The 23,815-nt window shown below is 59.6% G+C and overlaps 2 protein-coding genes across 2 annotated transcripts; one reads left to right on the top strand and one right to left on the bottom strand.

The window, feature by feature from the left end:
- Positions 1-484: 484 nt before the first annotated feature.
- VOLCADRAFT_92305 (uncharacterized protein) lies at positions 485-3,295 on the top strand (the record flags this gene model as incomplete). The annotated part of the gene is made up of 2 exons (XM_002951747.1): positions 485-667; positions 1,118-3,295. 2 exons carry the CDS (start codon positions 485-487, stop codon positions 3,293-3,295), a joined length of 2,361 nt encoding a protein of 786 aa, XP_002951793.1.
- A 4,451-nt stretch (positions 3,296-7,746) lies between these two features.
- On the bottom strand, positions 7,747-14,695 carry VOLCADRAFT_92304 (uncharacterized protein; the record flags this gene model as incomplete). Its single annotated transcript, XM_002951655.1, has 12 exons — positions 7,747-7,812; positions 7,853-7,908; positions 8,473-8,596; positions 8,810-9,390; positions 9,719-9,897; positions 10,207-10,400; positions 11,458-11,656; positions 11,906-12,320; positions 12,765-13,078; positions 13,481-13,734; positions 14,417-14,520; positions 14,563-14,695. 12 exons carry the CDS (start codon positions 14,693-14,695, stop codon positions 7,747-7,749), a joined length of 2,619 nt encoding a protein of 872 aa, XP_002951701.1.
- Positions 14,696-23,815: the final 9,120 nt, after the last annotated feature.

The raw sequence follows: 23,815 nt of genomic DNA, 5'->3' as shown, positions 1-23,815 counted from the left end.
CAGGGTCGAATAACTGTATGGAAATTTTTTTGGTAAAAGCCGAGGAAAGGTCGTCAATCAAAGCTAGCATTTACCTCCTTGTAAAATGGAAGGTTTGGTACCCTAATGATGAAGTTCATAGCTTCAAAACTGCGCAAACCTGCCTTTTGGGGGGAATTTCTGCACCCTTCCATGCGGCTGCCGTACCAGCGATGAAGGATAGAGTTGAATTTCTGCAACGGGTACAACGGAAGGACCCGCTGTACCAGCGGCGTTTGCCGACCCCTGATGGCCATAAGAGTGGTGTCTGTGGGGTTAACCGACTGGGAGAGGGCTTGACCCAGTAGGATTTACCGTAATTTTTCTGGTGTCGGATCAATCAGCCTCAGATACAATCCGTTCAATTAGTTTCAGCTTGAGCACCGGCCGAAGGAGAAAGTCAAGCAGGCGGGCCATGTTGACTGGCAACCTCCGCCCAGATCAGCCAAACCCACAAGAACGAATAATGCATTCAATCAACATCAAAATCATTCCTAACGAACCAGCGACACTGGTGCCTATCGGAGTCGGATTCGGGTCACTTCCATCTAACCTTCCTGACCCTTGGCATTCGGTTTGCTCGAAGATGCCGGCAGCGAAGCACATGATGGAAGAAGACGCTGAAGGGACAAACCCCGCAGACGGCCCGGTGGGTTGCCCGAGAGCGCGTCCGGCGAAGAAAAGAACGCGGCAGAGTAATATAGGCGCTTATTGGGCCAGTGGCCCTGCGACGCGATGCGAAACGGGCGATTAGGAATAGAGTACCCTCCGCACGTGGTGAAGCGATCCCCCAGCGTGCGGGGTGGCGCGCGACGTCCGACGGACTCAGGCTAGCATGCCGCGATTCGGAGGCCGATCCTCCTAGCGAGCGATGCGGCACGCGATGCCTGACGGACTCGAGCTAGCATTCCCTAGTAACGGGACGGGAAGACTAATCCCTTGTACGCATGCGGAGCGAACGAGGCTGGGTACACGCGCCCGGGCAAGCCAGCGCCAGCATAGACGGCTCATAGCTGACTTATTTTATTAACTAACGCGACACCTGGCGACGCAAGCAGGATCGAATCTTGGCGGGCACACCCCCCCGGTTTTGCTTCAGGAAATGAACACCTATGGCGGACGACTCCGCCCACGGGCCAACGGTGACCATCTGAGGCCCATCCAAAGGGAGGTGCACCCAAAGGCGAAACCGGCACGAGACCTGGCGGCACAACGCGAGGGGACAGTGGGCAGCTGGGCACAACCGCGGGAAGGGGCCCTGCCAAGGCCATCACCGGAGCGGAGGACTGGAAGACACGTGATTGGGGGCCACGCATTTGTTAAATTGGAGGGAAACGCGGCTGAGGCAGGAGAGGGTCCCGCAACCGATCACACGGATCAAGAGGGGGCCCAGCAATACTCGGGCCGCCAAGCGTCTGTCACCGAGGATTCCCACCAGGCGGGACCCCGCGGCCTGGGAGGAGGCACTCCCCTCCGGGTGCCGTCACGACAGCTACCCGGCTCGCCGGCGGTACGGTCGCCAGCCACCAGGCGACAGCGCCTGGACACGCCAGGGCGGGCGCAAGCCACGGGAGAAAGCGCAGCGGTGGTACCTCTCACTGGGTTGGGGGAGATGGCAGCATACCCGGCGGACCGGAACCTGGCCCGACGAGGCTTATTCGGCCGGGCAACCTGGACAACCTCGGGAGAACCGGCCATGGCGCCCACAGACGAGGATGGAAGGACCACAGGCCCCCAGCCCTGGGCCGCAGGCGCATCGAGGCGGCCAGCCCAGGGTTTATCGCAACTAGAGTTGTGCTACCAGATCCTCTCCCAGCACGGGCTAGCGGGGTTACTAACGGCACACGCCGCGGGCATCCTGGACGTGGATGACGACCCTCACACTGTGGGCCGCGGGAGCATAGCGGTAGGCGGTTGGCAGGGGTTCGAGCCCCGGGCGGTCCGGGGGTTCACCCCACATGGAGGGCGCCAGGCAGCCAGGCCCACGGGGCCACCAGCGGACGAGGATCCAGGTGTTGGAGCGGCAGAGAGGGGCGGCCACCCCACTGCAGCGGCCGCCGGATGGCCTCACGCCAACCTGGCTGCCCCACCTCCTTCAGGCTCGGGGCACCAGTTGGGACCGGCAATCGTAGGACCTCTGGAGAACAGCACCCAACACGCGGTGGTGGCTGCTGGGGCCCTCGGTCTCGACAGTTATGGCTTACAACTCGCCCCGATGGGCGATCCACATGCTACAGCTATCCCAGCGCTATCTCAGGGCTACCCGAGCCAAGGGGCAGTGCCAGCGGGACTGCCCTTGCCGGGGGGCAAACTGCTGTTAGGGAACGTGCTCTTCGGCCCGGTGGAGATTGATGCCTGCGGTCGAAGCTCGCGAAGAATAGAGAGGATGCCGGAGCTCCGACATCTACAGCCGCCGGCTACGGGACTGGGGGGCAACCCGGGCCGCCTGGCGGCCCAGGCAGCGGCGGCAATGCTCCAGAGACACCGGGAGCAGCTGCTTCAGGCGCGACCCGACACAGACGGCACGACCCACACGCATTACCTGGCGGATGCGATTGTGGGGGCCGTGCTGATGTCCCTAGGCGCCGCCGCCCCATGGACAGAAATTGCGAGCGCAGTGGAGGCCGTCATCTGGGGTGCAGCAGAGCCCTTGATTCACGACCTCCGGACGACGCTAGCGGGCCCACTGGGGCTGACTTATGCTGAGCGGGTGGCCGACCGCCTAGAGGGCAAGGTGCGGGAGCTGATGAAGCCGCTAGCCGCCTACTCCGCGAGCTACGACGCGGACATCGACACAGTCAGCCATAAGCTCGCCACCCTGCTGGGCGGCTTGGAGCTGGTCGACTGTGCGCTGGAGCTGCTGGCCCCACATCACATGCCCCCGGGCACCCTGCAGCATGCGTGGCTCTATGCCGCAGAATCTGAGCTCAACCGAAGTGCCGTATGCAGTCCAAGCATGACTGAGGAAATGTGGGCGAAAGGCTTCGGCCCACAACTGGGCTGCTTGTGGCGCCTACAGGAGTGCCTAGGAGAAGTGGTCAAGCTCCTGCGCACCGTACTTGCAGCGGCAAAATACGAGAACGGCTTGCGTGTAGGCGAAAGTGTGGGTGCACGCATCTCGGGAAGCTCCCGGGGTGGGGCGGCGGGTGGAGAGCAGGCCGCGGGGGCTAGAGGCAGGTTTGGCAGCGGGTATGGTGGCGGGGAGGGCCGGCATGGCGGAGGCCGTCAAGTCGGCGCCCCAGCAGGGCGAGGCAAGCAGGGGCCCGCGGCATGGTAGACGGCCCTAGATGCGGTGAAAGAGGAGCTGCAGAGGCGTAACCTCCCGGCAGAGCTGTGCCCGGACAGCGACACCATGTTCCGTGAAGCCAAGGCCGTCCGACCAGCCATCTGCTGCAATGTGGCATTCCTAGGGAAACCGTGCCCGTACGGCGGACCCCCGAACTGCAAGTTTGAGCATGAAGACCTCAAGTGGACGGTGGGGCGCTTGGTGACTGCGATGGCCGCGAAGAGACAGGCAGGGCCCGGCAATGGAGAGGGGTAGGCAGTGCGCGGTCAATTAATTTGCCCACATCGCCTTTGGTGGACTTAAAAACTCACGCAGCGGAACAGCTGAACCAAGCATGGCAAGGAATCCACTCGGCTGCACAGACTGGGTTACCTGGCACACCGCTGACACCGCTGACGCAAACACCAGAAGAGTTGTTCGAACACAGCAAGTGCGAAGTGCAGCTCAGAACCCAGCCGACTTCCAGCCAGGATTCCTGCGGGCATGCAGCCAGTTGTGGCGCCGTTATTTCGAACTCCACAACGGGGCGCGGACACTAAGCCGCAACCAACGCCTGGTGCTGGCAATCTTAGAGGAAGGTGTGCGCTTAAAACTGGGTGGGGCCACCCGGCATGGGGGCCTCCATTTCCCCACAGCGCCGCAAGAAGCGCCGCATAGTGCGGGCCATTGCCAGAAGGTATGGTATTGGAGTTCAATGACCGATTGGTGAGTGGTTGGAAGCATGCGCGTCTAGATGTCCAGCCAGATGTGTACCCCGTCAGACGGCAGTCAAACAGGAATTCACATGGCGAAGTATAAGCATTGGATGGGTATAGCGGCCGAGCAAGCGGGCAGGAAGGAGGCGCTCCCGCATACCATATCACAACGTTTATCCCGCGTTCAGCGAATCGCAAGCTTATGCAGTTTCGGCGTTGCTGTTGGGCATTGGCGGCTAACAGAGCACGTTAGGGATGGCGTTATATACCTAGGGAGGAGCGCGTATGCCCCTGCTGCGGCGCCGATAGCCATATCAAGGATGAGAAGCACATTTTCTGGACTGCCCGGTGTACGACCAAATCAGATCTGATATGGAATACCCACGCTTCGAGCATATGAAGGACGCTATGGAGTGGGAACCTGAACGTCTGGCAAGGATGCTGGGCCATACATATGGTCCCACCACAACTCTGCCGTTCCCTTTGGTCGTTGGTATCCTTTATCACTTGCTTTGTCTGAAGTGCGAGGTAGGATGGTGCTTATAGGCGATCTGGCAGCCCTTGAGCCCTCGGCTCGTGTTTGGGCGGTTTGCAGGTACGGGGAACGCACCCCACGACCATGTAACACACACACACACACACACACACACACACACACACGCGCACACATACACACACACACACACACAACACAGCATGGTACTTCAAATGATCAGCCAAGCCACTGGCCCGGGGGTGGACCCAGAAACTTACCTGACCGGCAGACTGCCGCACACCATCCTCGAGAACATGCCAGTTACAACCACCTCAGCGGGTCTTCAGCTTCTGCGCTTTTCATTGTCGACACACAGCGCGAGGCATTCGAAGTACCGGAGGACAAGGTACGGCAGCTGGCAGAAACGGTCGAGCAACTGGTGGCCGCTGGTCCAGAATCGATCACAGCCCGGGAAGCTGCGCAGGTGGCCGGGCGGATCAGGGCCATGAGCCCGGCAGTGGCTACAGCGCCGCTCCATGAGGACGGCTCGCAGTGGTGCCTGGACGACGCGGTGTTCGCAAGCCTGAGGGCGGAACCGTGCCTGGAGGGCCGCCGCAGGCCCACAGTAGACGCCTTTGCGGATGAGTCCTCCACGAAGATACCAGGACGTTTTTTTGCCCACCATTAGAGCGTACTACCACATACTGGCGGCAGATGCCTTCACCCCAAGACTGGGGTGAGTGAGGTCGCCACCGGCATTTTGTACATTTAACCCCCCCTGTTCGACCAGGTGGGGCGAGTGGTGCATACGATTGCGGAGGAAAAGATAGCGGACTGCGTCCTGGACACCCCTGTCTGGCCGAGCGCTGGTGGAGGGGGATATGGTGGCAACCCTAACCCCCACTAAGGCGCGGAGGCGCCTGCCACACACCTCTGCCCTCTCCAGGCCAGGACCTCAGGTCCCAGGCAGCTCAGAGAGGAAGCCGAAGGCCCCACGTTATGCAGTGGAAGTCGAAGTGGTGTGTGTACATTCTGTTATATAGAGGGTAGACCGGTGTCGGGCCCAGAGAGGAGAGCGACCGATGAGCACAACTGGGCGGTACCATCCAGGCGGTGGAGAGGCAAGGGATTCCGACTTGGAAAGGAACTACGACAGAGGGGATAGTGGGGAGCTGGGCGGCCAAGAGAACCACCAGGGGACACGACCAGAGGTTTGGACCGTCTGACTGGTCCGCAAGGGTGCGTGGCTGAGATGTGGTGTGGCCTGGTTAAACATTGGGATTGGCTGTAAGGCTGGACGCAGGGCCCCACTTCATGCTAGTCCGGTACAGAGTGACGAGCATTAGCATTCAAGCACTGACAGTGCCGTATCCAGATCGTGCTGGAGCCCTAGCCTGCCAGTTCTGTATTTGCGCTCCACAATGGTAAGCTGCCTTGTTCATAATCAAACTAGTCAGTACGCTGTATGTATGACCTTTTAAACTTGTTCTGCAGGGTGGGCCAGAGCCCATCAGTTACCGTTCCCCAGCCTTTCTGCCGTTGAACGTGCGAAAAAAGCTCCACGATATCTTTTTGCGGATTTAATTGTACAATTCACATGCGCACACATATGCTATGCAGCAGCGCTCTATGGATGCGTGGCTGGCCACAGCTCCCAGCTGGTAACCCAAATCACGTAGCGGCAGGGAGCAACCGACGGGGCAGATCACGTAGCGCCCAAGCTGAAGGGCAGCTGGCTACTAGTAGTGGCAATAGCAGGTTGGCATTACAGGACAGCGGAGGAGAAGAAGGTTGTCGGGGCGACGTAACCTCCTCCTCCCCCTCCTCCTCTTCCCAATGCACATTTTCAACACCAAACACCTTGCTTCTCATTCATTCATTCTCTCTCTTCTCTCTCCAGATAGCTTGTCGTCCTTGATCCGTCATTTAGCTTCGCACTGGCAACTGCTGCGCAGCTCCTCTCGTTGTTCCCGGATATGTCCCATCGTAGGAAGTGTCGTTTCGCAGTCCTCTCCTCTCCCTCCCCAGTCCTTCCTGTCCCAAATCACTGTCAAACAAAATGTGCAGCCGTGAAGATCTTTCCACAGCAGAAAACGCAAATGTGCCGGATCTTATGACGATCGACCGGCCAATAAATCAAAGCAGCATGCAACAAACGCCGTATGTAGTACAGTGACAAAACGCAACACCGTACAAAAGTGCGTCAGGTAAACCTTTGTACAGTAGAAGCACTAATACCACCGCCACCACACTCCTCAGTGGAAGCTCAATTGTCGATCAGAGGCAGATCCGTGCACTCCCACCCTCCTCCATCCACCAACACAAGCCCGCCCCCCACCATCCTATATCACCACCCAGCAGCCCCACCACCCAGCAGCCCCACGGCAAGCCCCACTCCGACACGGCACCCTCCGGGTCCCAGCCACCCCATGGGCCCCCCCCCTGACCACCACCACCTTCGCGTGGCCGTTCAGTCCCCGCATGCTCCCCCAGCTCCCGCATAAACCGGCCTTGCCAAAGCCGTGCGCCCGGTCCGTCCAGCAAAAGAAATGCTTTTACCAACCTGTTTATAACCGCTGTGTGTGTATGACCAGACAGATGCCCGCGAGGTGTCCCAAAGGACGTCTCAAAAACAGCACACCGCATCCGCAATGCGACGGCAAGAAGGGCTATAACTTTGCACCTGGTGGGTCACCTGCCGAGGGGCCCCCAAGGCCGAGGCCGGGTAGGCTGCACAGCTCACTTGGCCGCGGCCAAGGAGGCCCGACCGCCCTCCTGACGTGTCGGGAGGAGATGAAGACCTGTGACAACATGTGCACCCATAGCCCCATAGAATCGCTCCCGAAGCCTGTCCGTCATTATTATGCGGCAAAGCGCATGAGCTGGCCCGGTGTAAGTGATGGGCGCGCCTCTCGCTCACACCGAAGGGGGTGTATGTGCTGCTGCCCTACGGTACTTCGCTACCCCCCCTCCCCCTCCCCCGCCCTCCCTCTCTCTTTCAACCCTGTTCCCAGACAGGCAAGGACAGGGGGAAGGGGGACAGATGCAGAGAGCGCGGCAGAGAGAGCGAGAAGCTGTAGAAGCAGCGCGCCCCTGATTGGAACGTCTTCGCACCAAGGTCCTTGCCCGCCCTTAAACAGAAAGCCCACATGTGCTGTTCTGCTGACTCTGGCCCCCGAGCTCTGAATAACTTCTGTCACTATCCCCATCATCACCACCACCACCATCAATTTCATCAATATCATTATCATCATAATCATTATCGTCATCAATCACTTGGTATTGCGCTTGGGGTAGCGTGTTTGCTTCTTGGCCACTTTGGCTGGCTTCTTTTTCTCCTGCGGGACGTGCGGAGGAGGCGACGTGGTATCAACACACTGCAGCGGCGCAACACGGCTTGACAGGGCTGATCAGTAACGGCAGCAGCCCAAGCGCTTCATGAGGGTGGCAAGGGAGCCAGCGCGTGGATGTGAGAGTCACAGTAGCAATGGACAGGATGCTGATGCTGATGCTGATGCCGGTGGTGCTGATGATGCCGCCACAGGATGGGGAAGAAAACACATCAACCACATCATCAGTTCCATCACCCGTCCCGCGTTCTGTCGTTCTGCTCCCACAGACTGCCACGTAACCTCCCCGGGACAACCCCCCCCTTTCCCCCCCCTTTTCCCCCCCCCTTTTCCCCCCCCCCTTTTCCCCCCCCTAAAGCTCTACCTCCCTCCCCCCCGCCCTCCCTCCCTTCCCCCCGTAAAGCTCTCCCTCCCTCTCTTCACTGCGCCCGGCTCCATTAGCTCACACCTTGCGACCGCCTCCTCCGCCCTCGGGGAAGCCGCCCTCGGGCGCCAACATGCCACCAATGCCTCCGCTGCCGCCGCCGCCACCTGGACCGAAACCGCCGCCGCCACCGCCGCTGCTGGCATTGCTGCCGGCGCCAGGACCGCTACTGCCGGTGCGGACCCAGCCGGCGCTCGTAACCCCGGGCAGCGGTGACGTCTGACCTGGGAAGCGAGCTGCGCTTGCCTTACTGCTGCCGCTGCTGCTCATGGCCTGGGTCGGGTTCTCGAAGCGCCACATGCTGCACTCTGATCCCTCCAGACCCATGAGTAACGCTTGCTCGTGGAACTGCACCGGTCGGCCAGAAGGAAAGACAAGCGCATCAGAATGAATAAGCAGGATAAAGATGCCGTACTGACGACCGTGACTGCCGTACTGGTTTGTGCGGGGAAGAAGGACCCCGTGGCTTTAGGCACTTGGCCCTTCGCCCGTCCTCGTCAGCACCACCCCGCCCCACCCCACCCCGCCCCAGCCCACCCCGCACCGCCCCAGCCCACGCACCTGAAACGTGTTGATGCGGTTCGGCGCCTTCAGTGTCATTAGCGGCTGGTGCCAGTCCCGTCTGGCACCGCCGCCGCCGCCGCACCCGACTTTCGGTATCGACCGAATGTCGTACACATGCAGCAAGTGACGCCCGTCATTGAAGCCGCACACCAGCTTCCACTCGTCCAATTGTGCCCCCACGCACGGCGCGCCTTTCCCGCCGTAGCCGTTGCCGCCGCCGCCGCCGCCAGCTGCCGCGGCGATGGCCCCTATGCCACTACTGGGGGATGCGCCGACGGTGCCGGCGCCGCCGCTTCGCGTCTCGCAGGTCAGCCGTCCGACGGTGCCGCCGACCCGTGGGTCTAGCAGCACCACCTCGCCCTGCCGTCCCGCCGCCAGCAGGTCGCCCATGTACGACACGCAAGTGTACGGATGATGTCCGGCGGGGATTCCAATGGCTCCGCCGCCCGCCGCCACCGCCCCCGCGTCCGCAATGAATGTGGTGTCCTCGTCGTTGGCTGCACCCAGGGTTTGAAGCAACGTGGCTGTGGAAACATCCCAAATTTGGATGCCCCAACCCGCGGCCGACACCAAATGACCTGAGAAGGGGAGGAGGAGACGAGGAAGAGGAGGAGACGAGGAAGAGGAGGAGGAGGGGAGATTCACGTCACGCAGTAATATGCAGGGAGAGATACAATATGCAAAAGCATGCAGGGGCTATGCAGGAGGTGGGTTGTTTCCTTACAGCATCACGTGCCTTAACGCCTCATATTCATCTTCCTTCACGCCGTGCGTGTATATGATCGCACGGATAGCGGTTTCCCCCCCCCCGATTTTGCGGCACACGCCTTGATCGCATGATGTTGTTCTCGCACGTCAGAAAAAGGGCCTGATGTGATGCGCTGAAATGCCTGGGTTGACCCGCACCTGACTGCCCGTGCGCCTGCACCGCCATGACTGGCGCCCCCGCCTCCAGCGACACGATGGCGCTCCCACTGGCCACATCCCACAACCGCACCAGGCCATCCTCCGCACCGCTGACCGGGATGCCAGTGGGCAGCAAGCAGCAGCTCCGCACGGCGCCTTCGTGGCCGCGGAGAGTACGTCTGCGGGGCAGAGGAGGGCCGATTTGTCGAACGGCAAATCCATTCCGCCAGATCAACGGCGGTGTCCACTCCACTCCACTCTCAGGGAGGTCGGCTCACAGCAGATCCCTCGCTATAACCGGGTGGTCCAATACCGCCCATCCACATGGGGGTGCATCCACCCGCTGACGGTCAAGAGGGAAATATATCCCGCGCTTTGATGGAATCGAACCTGCACCGCGTTAACATATCTGCTGTATCTGGACCCATATTGTATGAATGTAGGACTGTATGTTTGAATTTATGTATGTAATATATGTACCAACGTACCTGCAACGGAGGTCATCCATGGACCAGAGCTTGACGACAGATCCCACGCAGCCGCTGACGAGCGTCGAGTCGTCGAAGGCGACGCAGCTGACGCGACCAGGGTGGCCCTGCAACGTCGCGATGCGGCGCCCCGTCGCGTGCTCCCAGAGGCGAACGGCGTTGCCGTCGCCCGAGACCACCTTGCTGTCATCCATCTGCGAACGGCATCGCGAGGGAGAGCAAAGAAATCCGCAATCAGCAAACGACACACAATCAGAAGCAGCACACCGGGGCAAAACGACTAAAAGCCAGTGAAGAGAGAAGCGTGCGAGATGATGAGTAATTGAAGGCAAAGCGCGACCAAAGGGAGTTTTGTATGTATGTATGTATGTATGTATGTATGTATGTATGTATGTATGTATGTATGTATGTATGTATGTATGTATGTATGTATGATGTTGTTACAGGGTGGTATAGCTTCACCAGCGGCCCCCTTTCCCTTGGAGGCAGTTCCCTGCTCTCCCCTGCGAGAGGGGCACCCTAATCCATTCACCCCATCCGACTTCAGAATGTATTCGTTGGGTTCAGCAACTCACCACCAGCATCCAACCAAATCTAGCGTATCAACGGCGCCTTAACTTAGTTCCTGGTCAGCTCGCAAGTTGGTATAATCACGTCCTACACCATCCATAAGATGGGGACCACCTCCCAATTCAACACCCCTCCCACAACGAGAGGCTGGCAGGCGGATTTGAACCTGGAACTTCCAAGTGAGGCCTTAACCTCTGCCAACCACCTGCCAATGTATGTATATGTGAATGTATCCATGAAGATATGCATGTATGCATGAGTGTATGTATGTATGAATGTATGCATGTAGGTGTGTGAGAGAGGGGGGAGAGGGAGAGAGAGAAGTAGAGAGGAGTATCAAAGAACGGGCTGGAGGAGTATGAAAGAACGCGATGTGCTTGGACAGCCCTGGGAAGCAAAGCGGGGGACAGCCCAGGAGGGTGAAAGAGACGACGACGACGGCGCCGAACACCACTTTCCCCCCTCCTCTCCCCGCCTCCAACCCAGCCTCCGGCCCCACCCCGCAACCCCCCACCCCGTCCCGCCCCAGATCCCCTCCTCAACCCGGCGCTTCCCGTCCCTCCTCCTTTGGGTTCATTAAGCTTTTCGGCTTTCACCTAAGGGGAGGGCTCTTTCACCGCACCGCCTTCATCCCCCAGTTCTTCATGCCCCCCCCCCACCTGGCCCCCTCCCGGCGCTCACCTGCAGGCAGGTGGTGCTCGGGAAGCCCAGGGTGCTGGTGACCACACGGGCCTCAAGCCACCGGGCGGCACGCAGCTGGGAGCGCCGGCACATGCGGCGCACCACCCCCGCGGTGAGACCGTGCTCGGGGGGGGAGCCCCACAGCGAGCAGTACTGGGCTCGCCACACCCCCGGGTCCCCGGCGAGCTGCCTCAGCCACCTGGAGGTCGGAGTGGCGGCGGGCAGGTGGTGGCAGTGAGCATGTTTGAAGTTGGAGTGAACTGAGCCGCGATATGTAAAGCAGGGAGCACGTCTGTGTGTGTGTGTGCGTGTGTGTGTGTGTGCGTGTTGTGAACCCACATTTCCACAACCACCTGAAGCTCCCCCCCCCCGCTCAAAACCCCATCTCTCACCGATTCCCACCCCCCAGCCGCAAGCCACCCCCCTTGAAAAAGCACCACCCACCCACCTGCAGGTCCGCCCCACCATACACACGTCCCGTACACCCAGCTGCTGCAACATCGCCATCCAGCATTCCTCTGGCAACTGCGGTAGCGGCGGCGGCGTCGCTTCGCACACCGCCGCCCCCCCGCCTATTGCCACTCCTACTGCTCCGTCCCCGCTGTAGCCCCCACCGGCCCCTCCAGGCTTCCGAGCAGGCGACAGCCGTAGGGCTCGCTTGCTGCTGACGCTGCTGCTCGTGTTAATGGTGGTGTTGGCGGCGCCGGGCCCCTCCACTCCGACATCCTCGTCGTCGCCTCCGTCCGTGTCCGAGCCCCCCTCATCCTCGCCCTCCTGCTCGTCATCTTCCAACAGCAGCTGCAGCTCACCGTCATCACTTGCCGTACCGTCAATGCCGTCATCACTCGCCCTAGGACTTGCGCCTACGGCAACAGGGAGCAGCGAAGGTACGGTAAGGTACGATAAGGTACGGCAAGGCGAACCGGGCCCCGGGATCATTGTCTCTACACAGATTGCCTCTTCTCACATGCAGCTGACCCTTCCCCCGTGCGGGTTTGACTCGGGGGCATAATCACCCCCTTCCTGCCCGCCATAGCTGCGCTTTCTACGCTTCCTGTGTACGGCCAGGTAACTCGGCCAGGTAAGATGCGGGTGGCGCTAAATCGTAGGAACTAGGTGAGGGAGGGAGGGGGGGGTATGCAGGTGGGTGCAAGTGGAAAAGTGGAATGGATTTGGTTCGTGAATGTGGAAGCTGATGATGAGCAGCACGAAGGCTGGAGGAGGCCGCACGGTGGTACTACACAGCCCCCGGGGGGGACATGGAGCCGAGCCTCTCACGACCCGAACGTCGGCCCCTCACACCTCACCTCGCGGACTGCGACCGGGACGCGGAACGGAGAAGCTGCCGCCCCCCGAGCCGAGCCCACTCAGGAGAGATCGGGAGGAGGGCGGAGAGAAGCCGCTGCCCAGGGAAAGGAGCCCGGAGCTGGCGGCGGGCAGCGGCGGCATGCCATCGCGGCTAGCTTGACGACGAGACCGCTCGCCGCGGGGCGTTGTAGCCGTTGCCGTTGCCATTGCAGCGGCGATGGCGGAGGCGGAGGCGCCGCCGCCGTCAGATCCGCCGGCCGCGGGGTTCGCTGGCGCCAGGTCATTGAGTCGGCGCTTGTGGTACTCAGACTCCCTGGCGGTTGTCGTACAGCATGTACGGCAGTTGGGAGTTAGCATGTGAGTGTATACGAGCATGACTCCATCGCCCCGGCCACTCCAAAGCTCACGCAATTTGTCGTTTGCACTACAGCCCTCCAAGTCGTTAAGGCGGACTTTAAGCGCTCCGCGCTTTAGCCAACACAACACCACCTCCCATAACAACTTGCAAAAAAATTGTAACATAAGAAGCCACGGGAGGAGAGCAGACCAGTTCACGTCGGTAAGCGACACATGACAAGCGGCATATGCCGGGTGAGGGTGAGGGAAAGGGCATGACGCAGCGTCTCAAGGCCGATGGATACGATTGCCGCACAGGTAGACATACATCAACGGATTGACCAACGGGCAAAAAGCTGTGACGGGAAAAAAATCTCACCAGACTACGACATTGCCGTGCTTAAAATACGCAATCCGGTGGTACGGAACATCACTGGCGGCCTCATCACTCGTGGACACGGCCGCGCTCGGGGAGGCGTTGGCGGGATGCAGCGAGCCGTCTCCAGCGCCGCCACAAAACCGCTCAACGAACAGGTTGTACGGTAGTTCACAAAGCCTGTCGTGCAGCCGCATGCTCCATGCCTCGACACCCGATTTTCGCTCAGGCTGCTGCACCGTTTCGATGAAGCCGATCTGGGCGAGAAGGCGGGAGGGAGGCAGTGCGGGTGGGTGGGTAGCTTGTGCAATTGTACGCCCAAACTTAAAGCTCTCGATGTGGGTCAGGTCCCTTTGCTTTCGGTTTTCATATTCGCTTCGAAAGTTTTAAATCCAGAATTGTTGAGATTAAATGTGCTTCGTCGATCCGGTGTGTAGGACCCCATGTCATTCAGTTTGTCCCTCCAACAAACCCAACGCTACACGAATCCAAGCTCAAAGTTACAGTCTGCCTGTTCTTGTGCACATGTGCTTTTGCTTCCGGGGGGGAGGTGACATGCGGAAATGACATTGGGCGCGCGCCAGCCAAAATCCCCCAAATATCCGCTACCTGGCGTTGCATCGCTACTAAAGCGTGGGTCAACGAAATGACAAACGTTGTGTTCGTTAGGAGTTTTCATGGGCGCATTTTCATGTACGAGGTTTACGCTTCCAGAGACCCCAACCATGTATCAGGACATTTACAAGAGGTCAACTTGTTGACTAGCAGGTTCTGGTCAAAGTAACGGTGCCAAAGGCGACCTGATGCCCCTTGCGTGCGTCTCGCCCTGCGCTGTACTCACCTCATGCGGGCTTTGTATCTGTTGCAGAGGTGCCTTTCCCAGAGGGCTGTGAACAGCGTTGGTTGCTTTGGGTTGCCTGACCTTCCACCCGTCCTTACCTTGTACTCAGTTGGGTCGAGGGCGGGATCGAAGCAGAGACGTTTCCAGAATTTTTTGGCTGCCAGGTAGGGATTTGCCTTGTCTCCACCGGCGGAAGAAGAGCCTCCGCGGAAAGGTGGTGAAGCTCCAGCTACGCCCAACGCACCAGAATACGCATACGCTGATGGCGGTGAGAAAGCTGGCAGGGATCCTGCGGGAGATGATCCATAGCTGGTCGAGCTGAAATGGCCTGGCCCGCGAGCCGATGGCTCGTGCTGAATGAAGACCGCTGAAGTCATCACAGTGCCGACGTGTCCCCCGGACGCTGCGAATCCGAAGTTTCGGCTAGAAGATATTCGTGACACGGCCGAGGTTCAGGTTATGTGCGCTGTATGTGCAGAAGCGAGGCCTTTGGGCTGAGCAACAAGGGTTCTCACAACGGCGACAGAGCGAGGCTGAATACCCCAGCCACCAGGGGCCATCCGAAATATCCGCCATTGCTACATTGCATGCAAAAAGCCTCTTGCGTCTAAGGTGTCATAGTGTCGCTTGGGCGTAAAGAGCAAGGATAATTCTGAAACGCAAGTAGTTGGGCCTATTCAATTAGAAGAGTACGTGTTATATAGCAATTTGGGTCAGGAGGATTTCGACAGGTGCTGAGATGATGCCCCAGATGCCGCACCTTCGCTCCGTTCAAAAATACGAGCCAGCTGATGCTGAGCTGGACGGGGCACATCAACGCAACACCCGAATCCGTTACACATTATACTTCATTTACGATTAGTTGCCTGCAACAATCGCCTACATCCTTTGAGGACCCCGGGGTTCAACTTGAACGCTACTTTATTGCAGTATTAATACAGAGAGCACGAGAAAAAGCTGCTCATTAAGCTTGAATTGGGCAATTCTAAGTGTCTGAACAGTTGCAGATGATGCTTTTGGCAGTCGTTGACCCGGAAGTATTGACCAACCGGTCAAAAACAGTGCAACTACAGGACAACTACGAGAGGCGTCCACGGCTCATGCTGTCCATAATTATTACACGGCCAACGCCTGCAGTCACGTGAAGTGCACACATTGTGCAGGCCTAATGGAAAGGAAATGCAACGCAGTCAGCTCATGTCACATGTTCGGGTGCACGCTAGGCCAGGGTTGCATGGATGGAATAGCATAAGCCTGCATTCACTGCTGCGTATTGCTTAAATCATGCCTGAGCCGTCCTGAGCCCTGCGTTCTGGACGAAAAATCCGGTCACCACCTTAATCCCCCAATAAGGCGACGCCTGAAGTAAACTACACAATATCGCTTACTTACGAAATTATTTGATCATGAACAGCGGCCAAGCTGGTTACGCAGAGCAATTCTTTTGAGACAAATGCGTTTTGTCTCAAAATGCAACGCATTTGTTCGGCAGAAGGTTTTCCAAGAATTTTCTTTTCGCAAACCAGATATCAAATCTCATGGACTCCTTCGAGCCGCTGGTCATTGCGAAATCCGGGGAAATCCGTTTCCCAAGGCAGACCGCTGTCAGGCGATCATGGCTCAGAGAGTAGTACGCGCTGTTTGGGGTAAGAACAAGCGGTTTGGAGCCCGTATGACCATACGGTTAAACTAATACGCCGCCCGAAAAATCGACCACCTCGCCAGTGTAACTGTGCTTGGCGTATTATTCTGTAATACGGCAACCCTGTTCCTGAGATCTCAAGAACCCTGGTAGCCAAGAACCCTGATAGCACTGCTTGTATGCGGCAAGAAACAGTGATCGTACTTTCTCTCCAAAACGTCTTTTTCCTGAACTGGAATCTTGGTCTCCCCATTATCCGTCGTGCAGCATAACTATGCGGAAACAACACACCTGAGAGCTAAGGACCCTGGAGGGCTAGGTAGGCACTAGGCCGTGCTAATCATGGCCACCAACAGACCTTATCAGCCCTGCAGGCTCATGCGAGGTGGACCTCTCTGGCCAGCGGGATAAAACGGCCCAAGGAGCTTTAGCGGATGGCGGGCGGGGGACTTAGCCCCCTCCCTGGACAACTGTTGACATACTCCCCCTCGCCGCTGTCGGCGGCCCAAACATGCGCCGTACTCGACGTACTCAGCGTGGCCAGCAGCGGAACCGTATATGCGACATGTTGCACCGTACAACTTCGTCCAAGGCGCGGCATACGTGGGCTACCGCATTTGCACCAACACCCTCAGCCCATATGCACAAGTGATCTAGATACCCGTGTGCTTGACCCAGTGTACAGCAGCGCCAAAAACGCACACATGGCATGGCTGCCGTACACATCTGTGCACTCGTCCATACATACATGCTTACGCGCTCATTGGCTCCGACCACACTCTCGTGCCGTACTACAACACCACCAACGCTAGCTGCCGCAGACTGCGAGCAGCACGTACACTATAACCCCCGGCACATGCACCAGGAAGTCATCAAAGGGCTCCAGCATGGCCGTTGGAATGCGAAGTCACTTCATCTCCATTCTCTATCCAAAAGCAAATCGTTGGGTAGGGGATGCAGCGGGGCGTGGTGGAGGACGGGGGCATGGAGGAGTGCACCCCTTGACCACCTGGCGGACAGATCACTACCCGCGGCGCGCATACTCCAGGTATGCGTTTTTTCCAATAAAAAGGACACAAAACACAAACACGCACACACGTACCACCCGCTGAGATAGATAGGTGTAGTTGACACCTCGACACGGTACAAAGCTGTGAGTCTGTCCCGAGCAGACATGATTGACTTAGGTGCGGCTGCGGCAAGCAAGCAAGCAGTCCTTCATCCACCAAGCGAGGCAGAACGGGACACTGCCTCGCTGCAGTGTCCCGTTCCAAGAAACACACGGAGGACAACAGGCGTGAGGTGGCCGGCCGGGCCACATACACACCGTGTTACCCCCTCCAGCTCGGCAGCGCGCGGGGGGTAAAGCAACCAAAAGTCATTCTGCTGCACATCAAGAGGTTGATAATGGTTCGAACGATCTATGAATGTGCGGACACGCAGAGCGCATTGCTCGAACGGCTTGCCCGAACGGACAGACAGACAGACAGACGGACGGACAGACGGACAGCAAACGGACAGCATCTCGCATCGTCGTTGGGGTGCTAGTGTTATGCAGTGGCTCCTCCAGAGCGCACTAACCACAGACACACTACGGTAAGGGTTCAACACCACAATCCAGCCTCGCCTCTGGCGCTGGCCATTGGACACACACACAACCTGGAACCATCTTACCGTCAGAATCAGCACCAACAACAGGTTGCGGCGGTTGGGTCCAGTCGTGGGCCGACAGCCTCAGAACTTGCACTGTCGTGTCCCCGACAGCAGGCGTTACAAACAGACAGACAGGCAGACAGACAGGCAGACGGACGGAACGTCGGCAAACAATTCCCACGCACTCCAGCAGCGCAGGGCAACTTCTCGCAACACACTTGAAGATTCTAAACTTGAGATGATGAAGAGGGTTCGTTTTTGAAGTCGGCATATAAGGTCTTGGCTAAATTGGCTTCCTCGCCACCCAACCCCCCTGCCTCCAGGGGGAGGGTTCCAGCATACATAAAAACCCTAAGGCTCCACCACGAGGATCTAGTGCTCACATCGCATCACAGGGCAGAGCAGGTGGCACCGTGCGCTCCACCATCACCACCATCACAAACATCAGACATTCGTACTTCAGGACACATAGATTTGTCCAATTTGAACCAAGCAGGGGATCATCTTCCACGTCCCGAGGGTCCCACCTGCAATGCGGGTTTTATTTAACCTGCGATATTCGAACGCGGGTCAGCCATGCAGTACAATCCCGCGCCTGTTGTACTGCATCTCTGCATAACGCACAGTCTACAACCCGTCATCGCCTCGTCATCGACACAACAAAACGAGACGTATGTTGCGGCTCTGTCGCTGTCTTCAAATCACTCACTCGCGCACTGGCGCTGTGCAAGAGCCGCTACTGTTGCTTCTGCCGCTTCTGCACATAAAAATAAGGTGAGGTCCATTCCGTCCTTTTCCAACGACCGCAACGCCATACTGCCCACCTCGTCCGTATGTCTGTCAGTATGTACGCGTGTTTTAACGGGCTTGAAGGCCGTGAAGGGGCAGCCGAATTTCAATACGGGGGACCCCTGCGCCGCTCTGACGACCCTATCATGCACACCGCGTCCGTACCACTTCCACCAAATGTCACTTCCCAAGGAAGACCGCACGGGCCGTTTGCCCAGGTTCGACTAGTCCCGACCGCAAACGAACGAGAGCACACCAAAACAAGCGAATATACACGCGTTATACACGTGCCTCACAGCACGCCGGCGCCTCATATAGAGGCAAGCAACGCACACAGCAACCCCCGGGGCCCTCCTGCCGCTCTCTCCCTCCCGCCAACACATATCCGGATGCGGCTTCCTTGGCCCGCGGCGAGGGCGACGCCCCTGCTAAGGAAAGCCCTAGCGTACGCTCACAACCCAATCTACAGCAAAACGCTGCTACTACCCAAACAAATCCAAAGCTAAAAAGGAAGGCGAGATGCGTTCCTAACAGAAATGCACACCACGACAGCAAAAGACAACAAGCACCGGTCCCCCCGCCGGCCCAGATGTACATATCACCAACTGAGATAGCCCAGCGCCCCGAGCACTGCTTCCCTCCCCGCCACCCCTTTTTGCGTGCGACGCACAGCACACGCATACACACACAGACAGACACATATAATGAAGCAGCGCGGTGGGCTCCACCCGCAGAGTGCCCACCCCCGCTCGGCCCCGCAACCTCATCTCGACAAGGGGCGGGGGAGGACGATGCGCACCAAGATGGGGCCGCCACTGATGATATCGGCAATCTTACATGTCGATCGCACGACATGAGCATAATCAGCCAACCGGCGGCGGCGGCGGGGCCACCACTCCCACCCAAACCCTCGTTTCCCCCACAGGGAATCCCCACCCACCACCTGCCGGCCTCCCATGCGCCACATCCTCAAGGGTTGGTCAGCCCGCCAACAAGCTTCTTGCCAATGCGGCCGAGGCCCTTCCGGACGGACTCAATGCTGCTAAACCGCTGCTGCTTGCCACCGCTGCCGCCGCCCCCACCGCTGCTGGCGGCGGCGGCGGCACCTGTCGTAGCAGCACTAGCCCCACGGGTTGGCGTGCTGCCGACGCTGCTGATGCCGGCGACGGTGCCGCTGGGTGGCGCCGCGGCCTCAGGCAGCAATGACGGCAGCGGCGGTGCCGTATATGACGAGGGCAATAGCTGCACAGCACCTGCAAAAGGAGGTTGGGACTGCTGCAGCTGCGGCTGCAGCTGTGGCTGTAGCTGTGGCTGTAGCTGCGGCTGCAGCTGTGGCTGCAGCCTGATGGTTGTCTCGCTGCCAGGCGGGCTCATTTTCCCTTGACGAGCGAGCCACATCCTGCACAAGGACGCCGTCGGGGGGGTTGCTGGCGGTGTGGTGGCGGTGTGGTGGGGGTTGGTGTGGAGGTTGGTGTGGAAGAGATCGCTTGGTGCGGCAACCCTGGCAAGTTGGTTGGAGGGATTAAAAAGGGGGAGGAAGCTGCAGGGAGGGAGGGTCGAAAGAGAATGACCCCGGCTTCCGTACACCACGGAATGAATGTTCCGTAATGTTGCTGTGAGGCAAAAAACCGCAGTAAGGATCCTGAATAATGAATGACGGCAACCCTAAGCCTGCGGGTCTTTGCTTTGTCAGCAGCCAGGTGCGCGGATGTACGGCGTTGATTACGCTGTCGGCTTAAAAGCCGGGGGCCCAGGGCCGAAACACAGCGAGGGGTATGCATGTGCATTTTCGCCTCTCCTTTCCCACGGATTCCTCTTGCATAGGTTGTACGACAAAATGCGTCGTACAATGTAGTAGCTGATACATTGTACGGCACACATAACGTCTACAAAAATACGCGCTAATAAGGCCCTCCGCCAGCATCTTGAGAGGCCTTTTCAGCGGCCAGCTACTGCTTACAACCTCACCACCAAGCCCAATGTCACCCAATCTTTACCCGGAGTCTTCTTCCGCCTGCTGAAACGTGCCGTCCGCCAAGCGATGTAGACCCGGAATGCCCCTCGTACTTCCGTCCGCCGCCGCCGTACCGGATGGTGGGTCCAAGCGGCTTGCCGTGGGGGTAGTCGTGGGAGATGCCGCCAGCGGCGGCGGCGGCCCGCCGCTGGCGACGGCTTGAGTTGATGTCGCCGCCAACAGCATCTCACCGGAGATACGGTTGACGACCGGACCCTGTACGACAACGTCGAGACGGCCACCGTCACCGCCGCTAGTCGGGACCGCCGCCCGCCCGTTAGGTGCCAACCCTGGCGCCGACAATGTTGATGTCAACAACGAGCCCTGACTTTGGTTTGGAGCCTGGTTCTGGAGCTGGCTTGGATAGGAAGACAGCAGGCTGATCTGGGGGCCTGTGGAGCTCGCAGATGCCGCCTCAATCTCCAAAGCCGTCGGCGTCATTCCCTCACCGCTGACTTTCCGTACAACTGCTCCGCCGCTGCTGCCGTTCGTAGTGCGCAGTCTTGGCGGAAGGAACATAGCCTGCGGGGGAGATGGGTGGCGACCAGCGCGCTTTGAGATCAGCTGGTCGCCGCCGCCGCCGCCGCCGCCGCCACCGCCACCGCTGCCGCCAGCGGCGGCGGCGGCGTCGTAGCTAGGGTTGCTCGCTGCGCCTTCCGCGGGTGCTTGTGAACTGGCCGTTGGGGGAAGCACGAGCTTACGGGTGCTCTCCAGAAATGCCCGAGCCTGTGGCGTGTAAAGTGGATGGGGGAGAGAATGAAGGAAAAACTGGAAGCGTGGATCCCGGAGTCCGGTCTTGAAGAAGGAGAACTTCTTTCATTCTTTGTCCTTAAGAAACTACCCCCCAGTAGATCTTCCTTTCAACCCTAGTGCGCACCAACACGACAGCAGCGTTCATTCCGCGGTTGAACTAGGAGGAGCGTTTTTTTTGTTTCTTTTACGGAAGTGAAAGCCCCAACGCATGCAGCACGGACGTCGAATTTCGCACAGCCTTAAGAAACTGCACACCATTTACCTGAGCGACAATATCGTGTGGCACCGTCCCCGAGCCCGGTGGTGCCGGCGCTGGTGCCGGTGCGGGCGGTCGCTCTGTTCTGATCTCCGCCGTTTGCGAATATGATCGCGACCGCTGCTGCTGCAGCTGCTGCTGCTGCTGCTGCTGCGACGATAGCGCCGCCTCACGCAGCGGCAACGTCGGCTGCGACGGCAGCGTGGGTGGCGGCGGCGGCGACGCCGCCGCCGCCGGCGCTACCGTCGGCGGCAGCGACGCCAGAGGTCCAGAGGACCCCACAGGCGAGGTAATGTTGGGCGATTGAACTTTTGCTGCTGTTGTTGTGGTGGTGGTGGTGGCGGTGTTGGTGATCCGCCGGCCTCGTTGTTGTTGTTGTTGTTGTTGCTGCTGCTGCTGCAGCTGCTGTAGCTGTACCAGCTGTTGCTGCAGCTGCTCTAACTGCTCCTCAAGCTTTTGCTGCTGCTGTTGCTGCAGCAGCGGCGGCGGCTGTGGAAGCGAGGTTGAAGATTGTGGGGAGCCAGCCGCCGCCTGCGACGGAGGCTTCTGCTGCTGCTGCTGCTGCTGAGTGGTGGTGGTGGTTGTTCGGGCAACCGGTGCGGGGTGTGTTGGGCTGCTGGAAGGAGGCCTTTGCTTCCCACCATCCGGCAAAGCCGAGACTGGCGGCGGCGGCGGCAGCGGCACGGAGGCCATGGGTGAGGGTGTTGACTGCGCCAGCTTCAAGGGCTGCGGGTTGCTCCAACTCGGCGAATGAAGAGATGAGGGTGGCGCCTGCAGGCAATACCGTACGTTGTAGAACACGGCACACGGTAAGAGAACAATAACAACAACAGCAGCAGTAGCGGCAGCACGGGTTACCCGGAATGAAAGTACTTAATGAAATATATATATTTGACATGATGAATAAAAATGGTTCATGTGAATTTACAAGCTGGCACGTACCGTCCCGCCAAGGGGTGCGGGAGGGTAGGACGACCCTCTGTACGGCAAAGAAGAACATTATACCTCCCCTCCCCTCCCCTGCCACTCTCTGTCCCGCAAACCTCCGCAGCAGCGACCTGCAGCGGCCCGCAGCACTTCACCTCCGTCACCACAGCCGCTACTCACCGCTGACGTCGACACGTGGCTCGGCAGTACGACATCGCCAGAGGGAGGCCCGATCCCGGCAAACTGCTGCGCTCGAGCAACCAGTCGCGCAGTCAGCTCGTCCATATCGTCGTCGCCGCCGCCGTCGGCAGCGGCGGTGCCGCCGGAGCCGCCGCCGCCTTCAGGTCTTACAATTGCCTGTGAGAGGCTAGAACGCCGCGCAGGTGGTACGGCGTCCTTGGCGGCGGCAGCGCCGCTGCTGGTGCGAACGTCCAAGCTGGCTCCGCGTACGGCAAGAGCCAGGTCCTGGCCCCAAACCAGCCGCGTCGCGCCCGATGCCGCCGCCGTCAGCGTCGCTGGGGTCGCTGCCGTCGCCGAGGCACTTTGTCTCTGCAGAGAGGTGCCTATTGCCGTACTTGCCGTACCCTCCGTCGACGGCGCCTGTGTCGCCGCCCAGGGTGCGGTTTGGGCGGGCAGCAGCGCGGGACCGGGGCGTGTGCCGGACAACGGCCGAGCAGCCGCCACCGCTGACGTCGCCGGCGCCGCCCCGGAGCCAACTGTTCCCGACGATGGCCATTCGGCGAAACTGTTCATGCTGGCGGCGGCAGCGGCATCCGTACCGACGGCACCGTTTAAGAAGCTGCCGACGCCGTTGAACTGGTTGGCGCCACCGACGCCGCTGCCAATACCACCGCCGCTGCCACTGCTGGCTTGAGCCAGGCGGGACCCCAGGCTGTTGGGGCCGCCGTACAGAGGCGGCGCCAAGCGAACCGGCATGGGAGAATGGATGATTCCCGATGTTGCTCCCCGAGCGAGATCCATCGGCGGCGGCGGCGGCATCGGCAGCATTGGCGATGCCGTCGGGGTCGTTGATGTTGACGACGCCGGCGACATCAGACCTGCTGCCGCCGTACTAGTTCCTGGCACCAACGCTGACGTTGACGGCCGCGGCGGCGTCACGCTGTGCGACCGCCGCCGCTCCGCCGCTGCTTGCCGTTCCGCCCGTCGTCGCGCCTCCGCCGCCTCATGTTCCGCCTGACGTCGAGCGTAGCTCGCCTCTATTTCCGCCCGCTTGCGCTCCTCACGTTCGAGACGCTCTGCCAGCTTACGCGCGTTCGCAGCTTCCTTGAGCTGCCGCTGCCGCTGCGCCTTGGCCTCACGTTCCCGCTGCTTCCGTTGATTTGCTTCCTCCCACTCGGCACGCCGCCGGGCCTCCTCCTCCCGCCGCGCCGCCGCCGCCGCCTCGCGCTCCGCCCGCCGCCGTTCCGCAACCATCGCCTAGCGTTCTCGCCGCGCGGCCTCTG

The sequence above is a fragment of the Volvox carteri genome (genome assembly GCF_000143455.1).
Source record: "Volvox carteri f. nagariensis unplaced genomic scaffold VOLCAscaffold_25, whole genome shotgun sequence".
Lineage (NCBI taxonomy): Eukaryota > Viridiplantae > Chlorophyta > Chlorophyceae > Chlamydomonadales > Volvocaceae > Volvox > Volvox carteri.
The sequence above is the reverse complement of the archived record's forward strand: the minus strand, read 5'-3'. Positions and strand labels throughout refer to the sequence as shown.